The sequence below is a fragment of the Hesperophylax consimilis genome, chromosome 14 (genome assembly GCF_061612785.1).
Source record: "Hesperophylax consimilis isolate HC1 chromosome 14, BYU_Hcon_1.0, whole genome shotgun sequence".
In the NCBI taxonomy this organism is placed as follows: Eukaryota; Metazoa; Arthropoda; class Insecta; order Trichoptera; family Limnephilidae; genus Hesperophylax; species Hesperophylax consimilis.
In genome coordinates this window covers 7,682,205-7,700,772 of record NC_142849.1, presented here as the reverse complement: position 1 = coordinate 7,700,772, position 18,568 = coordinate 7,682,205, and the positions used below count along the sequence as shown (strand labels likewise).

The 18,568-nt window shown below is 35.7% G+C and overlaps 2 protein-coding genes across 2 annotated transcripts; one reads left to right on the top strand and one right to left on the bottom strand.

Moving 5' to 3' along the window:
* Window positions 1-3,150: 3,150 nt before the first annotated feature.
* EMC8-9 (ER membrane protein complex subunit 8/9) lies at window positions 3,151-8,838 on the bottom strand. The gene is made up of 4 exons (XM_089639204.1): window positions 8,407-8,838; window positions 7,214-7,363; window positions 4,750-4,855; window positions 3,151-3,364 (listed from the first exon to the last, which is right to left on the bottom strand). Exons 1-4 carry the CDS (start codon window positions 8,617-8,619, stop codon window positions 3,210-3,212), a joined length of 624 nt encoding a protein of 207 aa, XP_089495330.1. The 5' UTR covers window positions 8,620-8,838; the 3' UTR covers window positions 3,151-3,209.
* A 1,725-nt stretch (window positions 8,839-10,563) lies between these two features.
* LOC149417847 (leukocyte receptor cluster member 1 homolog) lies at window positions 10,564-15,093 on the top strand. Its single transcript, XM_089639203.1, has 3 exons — window positions 10,564-10,713; window positions 13,558-13,650; window positions 14,177-15,093. The coding sequence occupies exons 2-3, from the start codon at window positions 13,628-13,630 to the stop codon at window positions 14,940-14,942; spliced, it is 789 nt and encodes a 262-aa protein (XP_089495329.1). The 5' UTR covers window positions 10,564-10,713; window positions 13,558-13,627; the 3' UTR covers window positions 14,943-15,093.
* Window positions 15,094-18,568: the final 3,475 nt, after the last annotated feature.

Here is an 18,568-nt window from a genome sequence, read left to right as displayed (position 1 = left end):
TAATACAAAGAGATTAAAATATATTATTAATTATTTTTTTTAATGTCAAATTTTTTGTATATAGAGGTACAATTAGTAATCAGAACTTTATAGTAATGTGTTTAAAGTGCAGTGTAAAAATGAATAATCGAAAATTCTGCTAAAAAATATTTCACTGAAGTTGAACTTGCTACGAGGATCGGTAACTGTAGGTATGCCATATGTTTTCAACGGAATTCTCGGAAACTCTGAAGGCCCTAACAGGTGTTTCGTTAAGCCCAAGGTAATTTATTATCCCGACTGTCGCCTTTTATTGCGGGCACAATGCACCACTAACACAATCACCAGGAACAAGATTACATGGAGATGAATGATGGAATTGTGGAGCGTCACAGAGGTGCTGCCAAGGTCTGTTATCCATGTGAGGATACTGTGTCAGTGCTTAATTAGCAGCAGACACATACCTGGACGGATGACGAACCTCGTGACGGCACTGTTGGTGGACGCGGTTGACTCTTTCGCTGCAGCAGCTGGTCCAGTTTCCTCACCACCTAGGATTCTTGCTGCAGAGTCTCCATCTTCTATCTTCGTGTCACCTGTTCCTGTACTTCATTTTATTTAACTTAATTTCACTTTATTTTTTGTAATATGTATTTATATTTTTTTGTGATACCTGCATCAACTGTAAAGCGCCCTTGAGGTGATATCTCACAAAAGCGGCGCTATACAAATTGTCCAATAAATAAATAAATAGTACCGGTCGCATATTCGTGTTATCCATTCGGGATATCTCTGCAGCGATCGGGGGCTTGCGCGCCCGACGTCTCGTGACGATACGTTGCCTCTCTCTTAATCAGTATTGTTTTTTAAACCGAAGCACATGCTGAACTACAAATTACGGGGAAGGAACTTCGGTTCGCAAATGTACACGTAGCATTAGTTATAAACAGACAAACATTGCTCGTTTCATATGCAAGTACCTGCAGTCAATCGACAAAAATAAGTGATTATTTCAGAAAAAACAATAAGGAGATATTTAGGCACACTATATTAAAATAGGCATTCAATCATGTGATTTTTTTAAATTTACTTTTACGTTAAAACAACAAATAATAATAATATTTTGATGATTTGTTTAGAGCCGTTTTTGTGAACAACACCTACAACAATACTGATAGAGAGAGGTAAATAGCTGACGTATTGTCACGAGATGTCGGGCGCCAGAGCCAGAATGCCCGAGCGCTGCTGAAATATCTGGAATGAATAATGCGTCTGGTATTTACGAATAAGCATATCTGTTAGTGTTCACTTTATTGGGGGAGTTTCTTTATTTTATAATTGTTACGGGTTATCAAGTATCACAAAAATAATGCAATCTGCTCTAGGCTATGGAATAAAAAACAAAACCTCACAAAAATTCCGCATTGATTGAGCATGATGGTTCCTATTTATTTACCCTACCAAACGTTGCTGTGGCTCAGTCTGTCTGTGCAGATAGAAAAATAATAGCGCATGTTGCTTTCACGTTCAACAGATGGCGCTGATAAAAAAAAAATCGTCTCACATGTGACATCTCTATAATATAGGTATATAAAAACTCACTCATATGTCAAAATTTTAAAGTAATCGGCAAAGAACTTTCTGAGATTAAAGATTTTTAACAGATGAACATTAAATTTTTTATTTATATAGATAAACGCCTTGATGGGCTTTTACATGATATATATATTTAGATTCATTATATATAATATGTAATTTGGAAGTGAACAATAAGAAGATTAAAATATATGCAATCGCTTGATGCTACGCATTGCTCCTAAATAATAATATTATGCTACAGTAAAATATCATTCAGGTATCTCAAGTACTGATAAACTTATATTAAATATGTCAATATATGAGGTGAATTTGTTTATATTATGGTGTGTTGTGAGAGTAGCGAAGTCCTGTTTTAACTCGGACCACTCGTGCGTATTCTCTTTCTGTAAATTTGATTGATACATTCCGGTTCCGGTTAAATATGGTGGTCGTTTTAACCTGTCGTACGCCACAGTAGCTGATAAGACACAATCGAAAAAATCGTTTCTCTGTATACATGTAGCTATTTGGGGGAAAATACTTATGGTTGATTATATACTACTTTTATAAAAAATGTACAAACACATTATCTAAAACCACCGTTTTGCAAAAAAAAAACTTATAACAAAATAGAATCAGTTGACGCCCGGCGAAAATTTAGCATCAGCGAACTGCCGGCCTCTGTGTTTCCTCCCTCCTACAACATGGGACTCTTCAAGACCCATGTTCACTCCTTCCTCTCCACAAAAAGACCCTCCACACAGCATCCCCAAAGATGACATAGGCCCTGAAGGAAATTATTTTCTTCAGGGCCTCCTGTGTGGAGTAAATATAAAAAAAAAAAAATAAATAAAAAAAAATCAGCACACATCACACACGGGTTAATGGTTCAGTAAATATTATTTTTTCAAATGTGGTCTTTCGTCGGGTTTTTTAATTAAGTACTTATGTATTTAAGTACCTATTTACAAATTTTATGATTTCAGAGCAATGTTTGTAGAAAATGTATTTAACAAGGTTGGATCGTCCAGGGGGTAAAGCGGTGATTAGGTAGGAAGTTGTGACGTATCTAGAAACCCATTTTCCGCTGGGAGATTTGAATTTACGGCAATACGAGTGACGGCATGCGACTCAGAATGCATTGGCTGTTTGATTTATAATGCGTTGGTAATATTATACTAAAACTAATATTCGGAATAAAAGGGACAAATCCCAGGAATATTTGCAGTGTTACTTTATGGATTGATGATGTAGAATCGATGTTATTTATTAGCGCCTTGTACGTATTGCCTTTGATGACATTCAAATTTTCAAATCGAAAGTCTCATTTAGCAAACTATCATGTCAAGGATATGATGGGGAAAGGGTTGCGGTCTTGAAGAGACCCATGCTGCAGAAGGGAGGAAACACGAACATCTTTCTACAGCCGAACTGTTGAACTCAATCATCACCGCACTAAAAGCCTTTTTTAAATAATTTGTTCATAATATAAACAAATATAAGCAAATATGTTCATAATATAAACAAGTATTTATAAAATAATAATCTTCTCCTTTTCTTTAATTTTCCCTCCTTATAAATATAAACAAGAGATTGTGTGTGAAATAAATTTATTTTGATAAGGATAAGCTTAACAGAAGAGTGGGGGATGTTCAGCCATCCATGGCCATGAGCTGGTCTATCTGCACATTGATAGCGGAGTTGGTCCAGTCCTGCGTGATGTCGTCCAAATGATTGTCATAGTCCACCAGGGACTTGAAGGCTGAGGACTTCAGCAGCTGGGAGACGCAGTCCAAGATATTTTCATCTACAACAAGTAACATACAAGTACAGAATTTATTTTTTCCTCTCACCATTAATTTGAGGTACGTTAAGGCTGTGAAGCAGGGGGGGGGGAAGGAGAAAGGAAAGTGGCAGGTTGAGAAGTACATAGTAAGATTTGGTCGCTAAACAGCTATTGCTAATGCTATTTCAAGCAATATTTTGATTTTAATTGGTGGTCTTTGTAGCGTTGCGTTTTAGGTAGTGAGTTGAAAATATACCGTCAGCTGCATCGTGGAGGGGGATTATGCGTCAGCTGCTGGCATGAACTTGTAAAAATACACATAAATTAATAATACGCCAGATGAAATTTAACTAGGTGATTGTTTTCATAATTAATAGTACGAAAACAACAATTTGCTGCGTGTGTAGCGGTGGAGAGGCCGGCAGCTGACGCAGTGAAGGTAAAGGTTATTCGAGCAATGCACAATGTTTGCGTAAATTATCAGTCAGCTGGGTGCGGGCAGGGGGAATTCTGTCAGCTGTACACTGAAAGACTCCGTACATTGCATGAATAATCTTCACCTTTTATGCGTCAGCTGAAAGTCTTTCCACCGCTACACACGCAGCTGATTGTTGTTTTCGTACGTTTAATTATGTAAACAACCACGTAGTTAAATTTCATCCAGCGTACTATTACTTTATAAGTAATAATTACTTTAAGTGTTTTTTACAAGTTCATGCGAACAGCTGACGCACAATCCCCCTCTGCGATGCTGATGACTATTTTTTTTCAACTCACTATGATGTCAACTATTGTGTGCTACTACGTGCATTGCTCGAATAAGTTTCACCTTTACTGCGTCAGCTGTCGGCCTTTCCACTGTTACACAAGCAGCTGATTGTTATTTCATACTTTTGATTGTGTAAACAATCACTTAGTTAAATTTCATCCGGTGTACTAGTACTGTACTTTACGTGATTTTTACAAGATCATGCGAGTTGCTGATTCATAATCCCCCCTCCAAGATGCAGCTGGCGGTATTTTTTTTGATCTCACTATAATGTCTGCTTTTTATAAAATATAGTTTGTTTCCCATTTTATTTTCTTAACACTTTTGCAACCTACTACACCCACAGCTACTTGGGCAGCTGAGGGTCGGTTCAATGATTAGTAGTACAAAATCAACTATCGATATCAAAATCAGCCGGCTTACTATGACTTTTTCATTTGCAATGCTACCTTTCGGACTAGTACTCTTTTACTGTGTCAAATAAAAGAGTATGATTTAAAAACAATAATATTGTTAACCTTATCAAGCTGTGACATAATACGATGGACACGTTATGGCTAAGGACAGATTTCTCACGGGGTTCTGATATATATAGTTAAGTTGATTGCTCTGTCTACTAATCTTAATATTAACTTACCGATTACGATGTGACTGGCTTCTTTCATACGCCACTTCCCATCATGGAACTGGGCGACCCTCAGAGATGGATTCTCCAGGTCCAAGGAGATCTTACGATTATCCACCTGTACAAGAATAGCACAGCGTTATAATATTATTACTTTTATTTTATTTGTATACATAGTAATTATTACATTACAAGTATTTTATCTAATACATTGCAAAAGTACCATCGATAGAGTGATAAAAACATTTCAAACTCGAGTAACATCGAGTTTTACGTCCACCATGTTCGGTAGCAGGTTGCTCCTCCTATGACCGAATTCGGGTACAGATTTGTGCAACTTGCTTGACAATACAATATGTTGTGGGTACGTCCCCGAGTGCGAGACTCAGGCACAAATATTTGTATTTGTGCCGGAATCCCACTATTACATACGTGGCAGTTGATATTAGAACATTCACGAAGTTCTAGTGAGTGATAGGTTGTTATACCTAAAATAAAATTAGATGGGTACAAATAAGGGTACGTTCCACAGAGGGGGCGAAAATAAAATACTAAAGAATTTTTTATGAATTCTTTCAATCTTCAAAATGTAAGATGGTTCATACGGGGCCCAGATAATAGAGTTCAACTCCAATACACTATAGTGAGTTGTAAAGTAGCAGTCCTAATATTAGTGGGTTTGAAATGAAAGAGAATTACAAATGACTAAGCCCAGCAGTTTGTATGCTCTGCTGCACAAGTCATTTACATGCTGGTGAGGGAGAAATGTAATTTTGTTGTCGAAAATTACCCCTATCCTTACCTGGATCAGAAGATAAGAAATTTACCCCTCCAGCGTTTTAGGATCATATATGACCGGGAATCCATATTTTATAAAAGTATTTTTAACTTTTTTCTATCATGCGGAAATATGTAATTTTTTTGACGTTAGACAGAGAAATAATAATACTTTTCAGTTTGCCTGAAATATTTATAATGGATGCTATTAATAAAATCTTAAAAATAGCCAAAATGAATAAATCATATTTCGCGCCGCTATCGCAACAATTGGTTTAACTTAAAAAATATTTTCTTATTTAGTTTGAACATTTTTCACGTTTGATATTAAAATTTTATTATTTAGAAATAGTAATGTTTATTTTAAATGCGTACACCGGAAAGATAATTTTATCTAGTAAAACAGTATTTGTTTTTACGGAAAATAAAAAAATAAGATATATATAGGGCATTTGAAACACTCATAAAATATTGCAAACTGATCAAATATGTGGAAAGTACTGAAGGGTGTTGCGTTCGACGCTCGTTGGTAGTGTACATACAGAGCGCTTAGCATGGCATTCAACGATCGTAAGTGATTGATTGATTGGATATGATTGTTCTCCATTTCGGCTAACATGCATCCACTCTACCCGAAAGGGCGTGATCAAAAATGTACAACAAAATGGCGGCGCATGTTTTTCGAAGCGCGCAGCTGAAGCCTGCACAATCGTGTTCTAACCAAAATCTGACAATGCGTGCTTGGCCAGAACCGCGTGTTTGCGTGTGTATACCTAATGGAATCTCTTGGTTCTTAAAACACGTGTTACCAAATGTGCGCCTTAAAACGTGTAATGTGTACTAGCTTTTAAACGTGATCGGCTGTTTCACTCTTTTGTAAGAGATGAATATTGCATTTTGGTGCACTGAATCGACAGTTTGCGATATAGTCTATCAATTTGCAGAAGGATACAGTTTTAGGTCCATCAGCAAACAATAAATAAGAAGAATGATGAATGAACCAATACCATTAATAAACAGCAGCGGTCCTAGGATAGATCCTTGCGGGACCTTGAGAAAACTAGGAATTCAGTAGAATGAGAACCTTTATAAAATACATATTGTGTGTGGTTTGTGAAGTACGAAACAAAACAAAAAGTCTTGTGGAGAAATTAAGCATTGCTAGTTTACTCAATACGACATTCATATCAACCTTCTCGAAACCCTTTTCAAGGTCAAAGTATATAGCATCTGTTTGATTTCCTTGGTCGAGAGTTCTTAATAGTAAGTCAGAAATGCATAGTAGATTAGATGATACCAACAGGGGTCTGAAACCACGTTGATGATTGTCAAGAAGAGGTTTAACATGGTTATATAAAAATTTACGGAGGATTCAAAAATTTTAGCTATAAAACACAGAATTGCAAATTGAAATTGAACTGTGCCCGGCAGGTGTCAGTTCCTGCAGAGCCGGTTAAGAAGGAGACTCATGGTTGAATCAAGTCCACGATGATTTATGATTCTAGACAGTACGTCAAACACATAAGCCATGTATAAAAAGCAACAAAATACAACAAACCACTTAGAATCAAAGTAACGAAATAAAAGAAAGATTGTAGAATTAAAGCAATGAAATGAAACAATGCATGCAGAAAAGTAAAGTAATGCTAAGAAACAAGGAACGTAGATAGTAAGTAATAAAATGAAAAGAGATTCTCACCATAACGAAGAGGGCAGAGGGGAAGACCTCGGCTATCTTGTCAGCAATACGAGCGGCCGGCGCTTTGTCCAGGGAATTGTGGGAGAAGTTATCAGTGGCCGAGTAGTAGCCCACCACACGCAGTCCTGCCCCTAGACACAGGCCGTCTATCTACAAAACAAGTTAGGTATCATTCGTCAACCAAATTAATAAGGTTTAAGTCGACTGGACTCATCATGAGGGCCTATTCTGGTTCAATGTCTTTTTCTTGCACCGAGAATATAGAGTCGAGGATATCTAGAGTTACGATTGTCTTACATGATCAACACATCATCTCATACCTCCAGATGAAAAAAAAAAAAAAAAACAATTTTAAAGCAGGAAAATGAAGGTGGACATCAAAATAATATGTATTTATATCAATAATAATGATTATTAATGCATACAATAAATAAAAATAAAAGGCTCCCTTCACTTAATGTAAGTTAATTATAAATCTAACAATTCACATCAATCTAGAAATCATATTTTACAAAACGTAAAGTAGAAACAACATGAACTATATTATATTTGCAGCATGATTTTTTAAAAGTTAATCCTTTGCTGCATTTGACAACTCTTACATGTAAGTTATAGAAGTTGGCATCAGAATTTTAGTCTCCAGTGGACCGCAAATGGAATAAGGCACATGCTCAGTTGAAATGCCTAAATTTGAGTACTGCTCAGTGATAAAATCATAACATATGCTGCATTCAGAACAAGAGAATGGTTTTTCGCCAGAATTCGTCAATATGTTAAGTCAAAAAGTCTCTTTGTACGAAAGCGTTCCTTTGAAGGAGAAGCCTAACAAAATAAACAATAATGAATGAAAATTAAATATTTTACCTCAAACCTTAAAATACATCTAAGCCCGTCGTCCCACGGATTGGTAAGTAATCGACATAAACCAAATACTGTAAGACCCTGCGCAGAAAAGTTCCACACTGAACTGCGCTGCAGACCGTTACCTTACTACAGGGAACATAATTTTCTGCGCAAGGTCTTGCAGCATTTGGTTTATGTCGATTGCTTACTGACCCATGGAACGATGGTCTAAGATATGCAAACTTTGAACTTGGGTTTATTAAATTAATGTTGAAACTATAACTGTGTTTTGAGTCATAGGTAGGAGAACATGTCTATAATAATCACAGTATAAATGGGATGATTATAACCTGTGAAAGAGCAATTTCCACCATGGGTGTGACGTTCAAGCATTGGTGAAAGAGAGGAATAGCATCAACCACAGTGATTTTCTGGTTCTTGCTGCTCTCCTTCGTTTTGTCGCTTTCCGCCAGTAAAACACCGTTCAGCGCGCAGTGTGGATATTTTGTAGCGTGCATTATTATTTTAGCGTAAGCTTTGCAAGAGAATATTACATCCGCCATGGTAATTAGTTAACTATGCGCTTCGAGGAAACTTGTAAAATACTCTAGTAGTAAAGACGACTAGTCTGCAAAGATAAAGAATTCAATTTTGAATTAAATATTGTACTACAAACACTTAACAACTTAACCAAACTAGAATCCGAGTGACGAGGTAGAAATTGGCTGATTAGAATATTGACATGATTTTGACGTTTCGGTTCACGCCAGACAAAAAAGTTTAATTACTTTGGTTGCGTTTAAAAACAAGAAATATTTGTAAACACCCGAAGATTGATCGCTTTCATTTATTCTATCGCTCTTCGTGTTATAACCCCTTCAGTAATCATTTAAAAAATAAAAATTGAAAAAAACACATTTTTTTTATCAATGAATTTTATTTACTCAAAATATATATCCTCGTATTAAAGCCATTTCGGGCCCAAAATGGGACTGAATATTGATGTTGTGGTGCATAGTGTGAAAAAATAATTAAAATTTTTCTTTAGTATGAATTCTGAATATAGCCGCCCAAGTATACTCGGGCGTGGTCCTTTAGAGGTTAAGGGCCAAGTAGCAAATATTGTTTACACCTAATCAAAAAGGACATTAAAATTTTCTTCAAATGAAAGTTTTTCATTCCTAAATTTGACTGACACCATTAGACATGGACCTAAAAAGCCTTGGATGGAGTCTTTCGAGATCAATTTGAAGTCGCATGGTGAGGGGAAGGATGTATGGAAATGCTAAAACCTACTTAACTTTTTTAATTATGTTTCCCATTAATTTTCTTCCCCAAATACTCAAAAAAATCATAAGCGGATATAACTGCATTAACACAAAATAAAATAATAAAAGTTCACCACTATGCACCACTTCAAATCAGTTCAAAAGTAGTCATACAAGATGGCTGCCAGGCAATTTCCCCTCACCGTATACTAGGCTTCAGTGCCATTCATACAAAATTGCACTTATGTTCTGTCCAAATTTATGTCAATTTTTTTTTTCTTTATTCAAAAAAATAAATATATTTGAATACAGTTTTTTACATGCTTTTCGACTACCTCACTAGACACATGTCCGTATTATGGTAGTCAAAATTTGTGTTTAATTATATAAATGTTAGATATACATGATCGTTTGTACAACATATTATTTTGTGAAATGCAATGTATTTGTAAAATAGGTAATACTTTAACTGAAAATTGAAAAGAGATGAAAATAAAGATAAATTATTTAAAAAATAAATTTTAAACAGGAATCATATTAGGTAGTACGTAACACAATGTACCCACGGGTATATCTCGTTTGAAAACCAATTTTTGAAAAGCGGATTTGGGAAACGATGAATTCCGACCAATGACGTGACGGCTGTGATTTCGAATGATTTTTGACAGAATCGATTCCTTGTTCGATGACGTTTCAAAACGATTGTTTCGGACTGTGATTTCGAATGATTTTTGATGGAATCAATTTGTCAATGAAAATGAGTAGAAATATTTCGATGGTCAAAAAGATTGAGTAAATCATTGATGATCGATGAAAGACCTGTATTATTTCTTCTATTGAAGAATACCTTCAAGGAAGAATAAGCAATATTAGCATTCAAAATCTTAGTCTTAAAAAACTATAGATTGGGCCATATAAAAAGTAAACAATAAATATTTCACCATAAGTATGTTTGGTTTTTCCTATTTTTTGCAAAATAAGGACTTAGCTACCAAAATGTTGCCACACCAATGTAGTATATTTTGCCGACAACCATCCAAAAGTAAAACCCCCAGCAAAAAATGCTGCCTCTGTCCGCAGCTATGCCGCAGCTATTGTTTCCGCTGAAATCTGAGCGATTATTCGACTATTTTTAAGTTTCGATTAAAATATTTTGATCATGCCATCACTAATCCTGATAACCTATTTGACAGCACAATCATAGATGAAGCTATTGTCAATTTGTCACATTTTGTCACCTGTCACTTGTCAATCTTGTAATGTTGTTTTGTGATTTTCGATTTCTTTAAAAACTCCATAATCAAACAATGGCTCTCTAAAATGTTGTGTCAATACATTAAGCACGCATTCGATGTTTACGTAAAGTTTCTCGTGGAGTAAAAGATTAAGGTTAGTCGTTCAAATCAAAAAAAGGGTTATTAATTTCTTATCGCGGACGAAGCCATCGTTTTTTAAAAAACACTTGTAGCAGTTAGATAATAACGAGAAGTATGTGTTAAGTTTTCTGAAATGGAAATAATGCATTTTAGTAGCTATTTCGTTTAAAAAAACAGATAATTTGACATCTTTTCTTCATGCATTTGACATAATAATGACAAACATTTAAACCCAAAATAATGTGCCCTACGGACGACTCAATAGGGGTTGTATCAATCTGATTGAGTTGAACCGTGTGGAGATGCATTGTATGCGATAAGGGGGCGAGGCTATCAAGTTGAACGTTTGTACCGCCAGAGCATGCGACCACCATCTAACCAGCTAACCATTCAACCAGCTTGAATCCTCTGTAGTGTGGTTGAGCGCATAAATAAACCACTCACGTTGAGCGGTTGACTGAACTTTACCCAGTCTGCCTAGGGAGCCGTCGTGCGTAGTTGTTTGAGAGAGTAAATTTAACTAATAAAAATAAATAAAATTACAGTCATCTAATGGAAGTGAAGTTTTGACAGATTTTTTTAACATTATATGAGGATTTAACTTGCTTGTGGGATAGTACAAGCACAATGTACTCGGATAGAGATATCAAGAATGAAACTCTTGTGATCCTTTCGGAGCAGTTCAAATGTATTGAAAGGGATGCAGGGAATGAAACTGTAAAAGGCAATTTTTTTATTCTTTCAGTAGTATTTAGTAGTATCATAATATGACTTTTTTTTTCACCCCATGACCAATTTTTTTTACCACGTTTATCTTTTTCTTTTCATGTTAATAGTTAAAGAAGCTACTAGACAAATAATTTTTTTTACATTAGCTCCACAAAGGAGGCCCTGCGGAAAATAATTTCCTCTAGGGCCTATGTCATCTTTGGGGATGCTGTGTGAATGTTTTTTTTAAGGAAAGGAAGGAAAAGAAGGATAGGAAGATTTGGGAAGAAAAAAGGTAGTAGGAGTGGGTAGGAATCTGGGGGTCTGTGTGTCCAGGAGTGACGGGCGTTTGAATTCATCCCTCCCACTGCGGTGCAAAGCGATTGGTCAAAACAGTCCTGCTGGATAAGTAAAACAATCTCCCTCAACTAGTCTCCAAATCTGGCCCGCCACACATTAGGTGGCCAGACACATTTGCCGCCAAGACCTAGGCAATCCTCACCCCATGAACCCGGGCAGCCCTGCTAAGTCACCAAACGTATCGAAGCACTTGGGATGACCTATGGCAGAGGTGTTGGTTATCCTATGAATGGCTCCCGGGGCGGTGGTACCCATACCTGCCTCCCAAATTGATGAAGTAGGAGGCATGCTGCGCATGTTTCCCAGAGGAGCAACAGACGAAATTGAATCAATCATCTCATTGTCTGTATGCAACACTCAACGGCTAAACGAACCAAATTGAGTGGTCTAAAGGGGATTTAAGAACATATTTTAGGATCGTAGGTTCATATTTCAATTAAATAAGAGAATTAATTGTTTAACTCCATTTAATTTTTATAATAAAATAATGTAAAACAATAATGTAAGTATTAGGTTAGTATGTATTTTAGTTTTTGTTAGTATTAGTATTTTAGTTTTTATTATTGTGACAGCTGTTTCGGCATTTAAAGCCGTTTTCAAACTGTGGTTAGGGCACGTTGAGCCTTATTTGTATGATCTTATTTCAATTTCAATTTTTATGATGTCTAAAATTATTTATTGCCGGTTAAAGCGATTCATTGAGAAAGTATTAGTGACTATAGATTTTCTACTCTGTGGGGTATTTCGAGGTCTGTTTTCCCCACATTTTTTTATTTTTATTATTTGGTACAATATTTTACATTTCATAGTATAATCCAGTAATGTTGGCCTCACTGGGTGGCTTACCCGTGCTGATCCATACATTAAATGGCAATGATTTTTTTTTTTTTTAAATTGTTGAATAATGATGTGACTGATATTTATTTAAATGAGTTATATTGTTTAGGTCTCGTGAACTTACCGAGAAGTGGGGAATACATAATTTTCCTTACAATGGCCGCTAAGAGAACAATCGATTTAATTATTAATGCTTATTTATGGGGGTACATCGAATACTTATATTATGTAATTAATAACCTACTATATTGTGTAATTATATTATGTAATTGTTATATTATGTAATTCGTGTATCTTTTTTTTACTAATAAAAAAAACTAAAAAAAAAAAAAAAAAAAATTTTATTGAAGTAACTTTTAAATGCATTATTTTCTTTTTTTTTTCATAAGAAGCAATTACTTTGTGGTTAGACATTATATTTTTTAAAATAAAACAAACACTTTGTATTTAACCACGAATATTTATTATTTTACACATCGACCGGTTTCGCTTAGACCATGCTTCATCAGGATATAATAATAACAATATTCAATAAATATTCGTGGTTAAATACAAAGTGTTTGTTTTATTTAAAAAAAAAAAAGCATTTTTTTCTATTTTCAGAAACTGAAATACTTTCTTCACATTTTTCTTTTTATTTTTAAAGTGCGTATTAAGCGTGTCCATAATTTCTATTATTTTTTTAATATGTAGGTACATTTAAAAAATCATTAATGAACAAATACTTACGTTTTCTTTGATCATTTAGCTTGTCCATTTTTCAACATATTTCTTCTTTTATTCACCATTTTTTATTAATTTCTGTTCTTACTAATTTAACTCTTTTTACTTATTGGTATTGGTAAGTATTTACTTAACCTCCGCACTCTTTAGGAACAGATTATGGAAATTACACTTATTTGAAATAATTTTGGGGTAAATTTCTTAAAATTTAATTTTCCTTGTTTTTCAGATACAACTATAACCAAAAGTTAATACGAGGAAAGGATTTCATTTGCATGTAGATAACGATAAAATAAATTATGAATATTCTTCCGAAAAAAAGGTAAGTTCTTTTTTTCTCTAGGTGAAGTATTATTTTGTATAATTACAAAATAATACTTAACAATAATTTGTGAATATATCCTGATGTTGGTTTGGTAGCCACCTCTAGTCTGTCCTCACTCTACAAAAAAGGGCAATCTGTTTGATAGATTTCCCTACCTTAATCCGTACACTGTAATCTTTAAGAGCATTTTCAGGCGAGAATGCTGTGTTTGTTCTACTTGTATTTAGATGGAAGGCGCTCCAAAGAATTAGCGTCATTGATGCCTTTGAATTAATTTTACTGTAATTTGCACACAAATGACATTTGTCGCATGAGAAGGGATTATTATTACAACTCGCTTTTGTGCACAAAAACTTGGCTATGAAATCACTTGCTGGGTTTTGAAATTTGTCTCCTCAAGATCCAGGTTCACTCCTTCATTTCCATAAATAGGCCGTCTGTAGAACACAGATGACATAGGGAAACCTCAGGGTCTCTTGTGTGGTGTTATTAGAGTGATGACCTGACCTGTGTAATTTTTCAGTTGGCATGTGCGCACCAAGGACAACATCGCCCGAGTTCGGAAGGACGAGGCGAAGGCCGCTGCAGAGGAGAAGGAACGGGCCTCGCGTGCCGCCCGGGCAGAACGCGAGGCGGCCCTAGCGGCGCTCAGGGGAGCCCTGCCGCCTCCTCCATCCACAGGCCCCGCCCCTGCCCCCCTCCCCAATAAGGAACACGAGCGCCAGGCCAAGGAAGAAAAAGAAAAGTATGAAAAACAGATAGGGTTTCTAACCTACCTTGGTCAGGACACCAACGAGGCACTCGGAAAGAAAAACTGGTATGATGTTGCTCCAGATAGACCACGCCCCGGAGACCCTGAGCTGATCACAAAAGATAAACCGACTAACGACCCTCTTACGGGGATAAAACGCAAACTTGCCGCACCCTCGCAACACAGCACTAAAACTATTAGTCTCCCCGTGTTAAAGCCGTCCGTCATTACCGAAATCATGAGAAAAACCACAAAGAAGGAAAGCAGCAGATCCAAGAAGCATTCCAAGAAAAAGAAGAAGAGGTCTCGGCGATCTTCGACGAGTTCCGGCGATGAAAGCGGGGGCAAGGCGGGGTTGGATGAACTTCGTCGGGCCCGTCTGCTGCGGGAAGCCGTGGAGCGGGAGCGAGAGGCGGCCTTACTGCGGGGGCCCGCGCCCCCCTCGTCCCCTCCGCCCATCTCCACCACCCACACCCGCAAATACAACTCACAGTTTAACCCGGAGCTTGCCAAACAAAATTATAACAATAAATACTAGTTAGCAGTTAAACTATTGACATCCCTGCAGTGATAACCCCTAGAAGTGTGAAATCTATTTCGATTTAACCCATAGGGGCTGGCAAAAAACTTTAATAAATAAATAAAAAAATTTATAAAGCCAACACGTAGACATACGATACTTTATAAAGTGATATTTTTGTCTTTAAGTAAACCAGTAGAGGTAATATCCGAAGGCAAAATGAATGTATAAGATGGAGATAATCTTCGTACCATGCACAGGCACGATTCTTTAACACTGCAAATGCAGGGCTCCAGTCCGTAGGGGTTGAAAGAAAACTGATCACCAATTTACTTACTTTTCGACTCCAAGGCAATGACATTACAAACACATAGACACGTTATTGCCTCACAAAATGTGTCAAGTAATGGACAAAACATGTTTCTGTTAAATTCTTAATTCAAACATTCAGTCATGTATGACAAAGATGGTAACCGGATAAATCGTCACAATGATAATTCATCACATCTTAAAAAAGTTATATAAAGTCATGGAAAGTGATGAAACAAAAACTTTATTAACTGGGTTATGTAGGTTAGGTTAGGTTGGGTTAAAAAAAAAAAAATTTCATCGTGTCTAATGACTTTATATCACTTTTTAAAAGTGTGTTGAATTGTCACTGTGTTGAGTTATCATGGAACCGACAAAGATAGATAATTAAAGAATATGCGTGTATCAATGAAATAGGTTTAGGACTGGCCAGTGTTTACGCACTTAAAAATGGTGTCGACTACTACATTCTACATCACGGCTGTGATTGAGATGACAATACGGTTACTCGCTTACACTAAAATAAATACGGAAATCTTTAGTAACTTTCCCAAAAATATGGCTTTAAGGATTTTACCAAAACACAGTCGATATATACATGATACTACAAAAATTATGTTAGTGTCCCCCCTGTTAGTATAAAGAATTGATTAAAACCGAGTGCGGTGTACTGAGAGTATCACCGTTCCATATGGCCTGCAAACAGTGTAAAGGGGTCGGGGGGCGAGAGAGAGCGATTCAATGTACTTCCCGTACACAGTCAGTGGTACCATGTTTCAGTGGGCGCTTGATATTAAACAGCACACAACGAACTTCTAATTACAGTTTTTACTTAACCCGTGACATCTGCGCCGCCAGAATTTAGAGCGGCTATCTTGGAAGGCCTTCCCTCATTACGTCATTTTTTTTTTTAAATTTAAAAAAATCGTTTAATTTGTTTTATACTATTATTAATAAATAAATACAAAAACAAAAAGTTAAGAAATTTTTTCTACATTAATAAATTCAGGACAATTTCGCACAACAATTAACTCAGTTGCTGTGGTCAGTTTTAGACAAAATAACTTCAGATGGGAAGGGTTAAAAATGATTTTAAAATATTCTAAAGAATTTATTATTTAGGCACATTAATAATATCACAAAAAATTCCTCAATCTGGTCGTCACTTGGTAACTGACTTGATTCACAATCATTTGTTATTGTTTACATGTTTACGCGTCATTCGGCCGTCTCCTCAATCTATTATCAAATTACAATTTATATTATTCTTTTAAATTACCTGTTACAATGGTACCCCTGAGTCCATTTGACAATGATAAGATATGCCATTCAGCATAAAGGCGGTAAACGCGAAAGAAATCTGCAATACTGACAGTTTTCTAAGCTACACGCTACTGCAATCTACATAGCTTATCTGCCGTGCGCAGGATCATGCAACATAGCATTCTGTTTTTGTCGATTCTTTACCGACCCGTAAGACAACTGCCTAAATCAATGTCAACTACCATATCTGTTGCTTGCCACTTTGAGTTCTCTACAACAAGTCTATAAGTTTGTAATGTCATTACTCCTAGCACCGCCATCTTTTATTAAAACAGGCCTTGCTGTAGAAAATGAACTGACGGTTAGAGACCTGTTTTTGGACTTTTGCACTGGGTTTAGCAGGGTTTGGTACTAATGGTGACCGAATAAATATCACAATGATAATTCACCACATCTTTAAAAATTTATATAAAGTCAGGGAAAGTTATGAAACAAAAACTTTATTATTTGTAATAACATAAGCATTTACTTTCTGGCTCGTCATAATTTACAATAAAAGATATAAATTTATTTAGACCACTTTAATTTTAATTGTAAAGATTGGATAACTTAGAAGCTCTTGAAACCAAAAAATCCCTAAATAATAACGCTAGTATATTGAATAACCAAATTAATTTATTGTTTAGTCCCATTCTAGATATATTTCCAGTAAACCGCTCTGTTATTGCTGGAATTCCCCCAATTACCCGTCCCCCTTTGTTAACCTCCCACTCAAACACCTAAATTATATTTTTTGTGTATATATCTGTCAATATTTTGTAGCATAGGTTAGTTTTAATATTCTCCTGACGAAGGAAGGGTGCTTCCGAAACCGGTAGAGGACAATTAAAATTAAAGTGGTCTAAAACAAATTTATATCTTTTATTGTAAATTATGACGAGCCAAAAAGTAAATGCTTATTACAAATATGTTATATCGGCGAGTACGGCCTACAAAGCAATATTATATAAAAACTTTTCTATTAAATATAGAATGTTGACTTTGGATATATATTTCTACCATCGGTGTATAATGTGTAAAGTGTTCCCTAATTATATTAACGGTAAATTCAATAAAATGTGCGGTTCTTCTTCAATTTCGAATGGTTCCGTATACCGAGCTAAAGTTGCTTGGTTAAAAGAAGATTTGAAAAGTGCTTTTAAACATAGAAACGAGATAAAACTCAAAATCAATCTCCTTCACACTGAGCTAGTGCACGATCTACATCCCATTGAGTGAGATTTATTCGACGATAAAGTAAGGTCGTATACCTCGGAAAATGCATTCAAAAAACAAGTTAAATTAAATAAGAAACTGCAAAATCTTTGTAAATCTAATATCAATATTCGGTGTCCAGATAAACCGGAACATACATTTTTCGATCGTGTACAGAATCTCTCTTCCCATGTTTTCCTCCCGGAAGAGATGAGTTTATTATCTAAAGGACTAAAATATAACCTAAACTACACTAAAAATAACATACAAAGTGCTATTGAAAATGTGGCAGTGGACATTGAAACAGCGCTTTCCTACCAACCTAGACCTTTCCTGTATAAAAGTGCCGAAACTATTAAATATGAAATAGTAAAAAACAAAATTAAAAACGTCATCCATCCAGAGATTTTATGTGCTAATAACATTCTAAAAACGTTAGCTGAATAAGATTTAGTGCTGACTAGGGCGGACAAAGGAAACACAGTAATTATAATGAATAGAATGGACTACCAGTGTAAAATGGAAGACTTTGTAAAAAGTGACGATTTGGTAATTTTAACGAGAGACCCCACTAGTAAATTTCAAACAGATGTAAAAAATTCAATAAAAGCATGTAAGTCCCGAATCTTCAAAGATGATTATCCTAATCAAAATAAATTTTTACAATCTAATCCTAAAATCCCGAAGTTGTATGGGTTCTTAAAGATACATAAGAACAATAAACCAATTAGGCCCGTGACTGCATGTTGTGCTTCCCCGAAGTTCAAAATAGCGTCTCATGTAACAAATGTTTTCAATAATACAAATGTGTTTTCCCC

Bases quoted from the DNA above. Each gene is read 5' to 3' on its own strand.
- EMC8-9 (XM_089639204.1), bottom strand. From the start codon at position 8,619: ATGGCGGATGTAATATTCTCTTGCAAAGCTTACGCTAAAATAATAATG. The intron at 7,364-8,406 runs GTTATAATCATC...CTTGTTTTGTAG, and splicing joins TGGAAATTGCTCTTTCACAG to ATAGACGGCCTGTGTCTAGG. The intron at 3,365-4,749 runs GTAAGTTAATAT...TACTTGTTGTAG, and splicing joins AGCCAGTCACATCGTAATCG to ATGAAAATATCTTGGACTGC.
- LOC149417847 (XM_089639203.1), top strand. From the start codon at position 13,628: ATGAATATTCTTCCGAAAAAAAG. The intron at 13,651-14,176 runs GTAAGTTCTTTT...GTAATTTTTCAG, and splicing joins AATATTCTTCCGAAAAAAAG to TTGGCATGTGCGCACCAAGG.